The sequence below is a fragment of the Emiliania huxleyi genome (genome assembly GCF_000372725.1).
Source record: "Emiliania huxleyi CCMP1516 unplaced genomic scaffold EMIHUscaffold_389, whole genome shotgun sequence".
NCBI lineage: Eukaryota > Haptophyta > Isochrysidales > Noelaerhabdaceae > Emiliania > Emiliania huxleyi.
The window spans coordinates 57984-60093 of record NW_005199052.1 but is presented as its reverse complement, the minus strand read 5'-3'; the positions used below and the strand labels follow the sequence as shown (position 1 = coordinate 60093).

At 71.0% G+C, this 2110-nt stretch overlaps 2 protein-coding genes across 2 annotated transcripts in view; one reads left to right on the top strand and one right to left on the bottom strand.

Moving 5' to 3' along the window:
* The window catches only part of EMIHUDRAFT_118269 (hypothetical protein), a gene marked incomplete at both ends in the record, with an annotated part of 1470 nt that extends 629 nt beyond the window's left edge, over window positions 1-841 (bottom strand). Inside the window, one exon of the mRNA XM_005771336.1 lies at window positions 53-841. Coding sequence (XP_005771393.1) covers window positions 53-841 — 789 coding nt within the window. The remainder of the gene's footprint in view (window positions 1-52) is intronic.
* A 226-nt stretch (window positions 842-1067) lies between these two features.
* EMIHUDRAFT_316252 (hypothetical protein) overlaps window positions 1068-2110 on the top strand; it is a gene marked incomplete at both ends in the record, with an annotated part of 1441 nt that continues 398 nt past the window's right edge. Inside the window, 4 exons of the mRNA XM_005771335.1 lie at window positions 1068-1070; window positions 1269-1597; window positions 1806-1931; window positions 1991-2063. Coding sequence (XP_005771392.1) covers window positions 1068-1070; window positions 1269-1597; window positions 1806-1931; window positions 1991-2063 — 531 coding nt within the window. The remainder of the gene's footprint in view (window positions 1071-1268; window positions 1598-1805; window positions 1932-1990; window positions 2064-2110) is intronic.

The following is a 2110-nucleotide window of genomic DNA, read 5'->3' as shown; positions in this document are numbered from 1 at the left end:
GAGAGCGCGACGGCAGCCAAATGGAGGGGAGGGGCAGCGAGCGGCGCTGCACCGCGCGCCGCTGTCGCGCCTCGGCGAAGCGCGCCTCCCGCTCCGGGTCGAAGCCGCCGCCGTACCCGCGCCGCGGCTCGGCCGCCTCGTCGCCCGCCTGCCGGTCGAGCGGGTTGAGGCCCATCTGCGCGCCCGACCGGTCGGGGTACGTCTGGTCGGCGGCGGAGTAGGCGCCGCCGGCAAAGGAGGCGCCGGGCCCGCGCGGCTCGTCCGGCCTCGCCGCGCCGCTCTCCTGGTCCACCCTCCGCATCGAGCACGAGAGCCGGCCGTTGTCCGTCGAGAGGACAAGCACGTACACGCGCTGCCCCACGCGAGCCACTTCCTCGACCGACTCGACGCGCCAGCTCGCGAGCTGCGAGATGTGGACGAGCCCCTGCCGCCGGAAGCCCGAGAGCGCGACGAACGCGCCGTACGCCTCGACCCGAACCACCTCCGCCCTGTGCACCGACTCGAGCTCGGGGAGCGGGCCGTCGTCGCGCGGGTCGCCGCCGCCGCCGCGGTGGCCGTCGCGCTCGCGCGCGCGCGGCGGCGACCCGCCGCGCCGGCGCGGCTCGGGCGAGCGGCTCCGCACGCGCCCACGGCGCCCGCGGCTGCGGCTGCGCTCGCGCTCGTCCCGCCGCCTGCGCGGGGGCGAGCCGGAGGGGGACCGGTCGCCCCCGCGGCGCGCGCGGCCAAAGGCGTCGGTCTTGGCGGGCCCGTCGGTCTTGGCGCGGCCGTCGGTCTTACCGTCAAAGTCGGAGCCGGTCTTGCTCAGTGAGGACACCGAGGAGGACGAGGGTGAGCGGGGCATTCGTGGCACGAGGAGGGGGCACTGTCCCCAGGGCCTGCGCTGTCCAGGCCCAGCTAGCCCGCCGAAAGAATTTTTGCCGCGGAGAATAGCAGTTGCTACCTTTTAGTTATTAATTTAGGCTTTTTTGTTATATTTTTGTTCCCCTTTAACCCTCCCCCCCCACGCCTCTTACCGCCCAATCACAAAAAGAAATCGGGGTGCCCAGCCGCGTGCCGACCTCTCCAAGATGGTGAGCCAGCGCGTTCAGAGAGCTGCGGCAGCACTGCGCCTGAGGGAGAGGGGGGGTGGGGGCGGAGGGGGAGGGTAGCCGACCGGCTGGCGCCGTCCGCGGCGCCGCTGCGTGTCTGCGCCGGGGGCCCGCGTCAGCACTCGCTCGCGCGGAAGCGCCGCTGCCGCCGCCCGACGGTGCCGTCCGCCGCGTACGCAGGCCGTGGGCAAGAACAAGCGGCTGTCCAAGGGCAAGAAGGGCAAGGGCAAGAAGATCGTCGACCCCTTCACCAAGAAGGAGTGGTATGACATCAAGGCGCCCGGAAACTTTTCCGTGCGCAACTGCGGCAAGACGCCGGTGACCCGCACCACGGGCACCAAGATTGCGTCGGAGATGCTCAAGGGGCGCGTGTTCGAGGTGTGCCTCGCGGACCTGAATAAGGACGAGGACCAGCACTACCGGAAAATCAAGCTGCAGTGCGAGGAGGTGCAGGGCCACTCGTGCCTCACGCAGTTCTACGGCCTGACCTTCACCACGGACAAGCTCCGGTCCGCTGCCCAGCCCACCCAGCCCGCCCAGTCCACCACTGTTGCCACGGCGCATCGTTGTGCTCCTCCCTCCGTCCCGCCGCATGGCTCCTCCGCGTCTCTCCCCGCCGCCGCCGCCCTCGCCTCTCCCGCCCCTCTCCCGCCCCCTTGCCCCCCTCTCCCCCCCCCCCCGCTTTGGCCCACCGCCGCCGCCCCCCTCGCCCTGGAGCTCGATGGTGAAGAAGTGGCAGTCCCTCATCGAGGCGCACGTTGACGTCAAGACTTCGGACGGCTACGTCATGCGCCTCTTTTGCATCGGCTTCACCAAGAAGCGGCCCAACCAGCTCAAAAAGACGTGCTACGCAAACGCGGCGCAGCAGAAGGCGCCCCCCCCTCCCCCCCCCCCACCCCGAGGCAACTGGGCCACAGCGACGAGCAGACCCAGCTGCTGCCGAAGAAGGGCGAGACCGTTGCTGGCCACCGCGTTGTCGCGGCCTCGGCTGGAGCCCACCACAATCTCGCCATCACCACCCA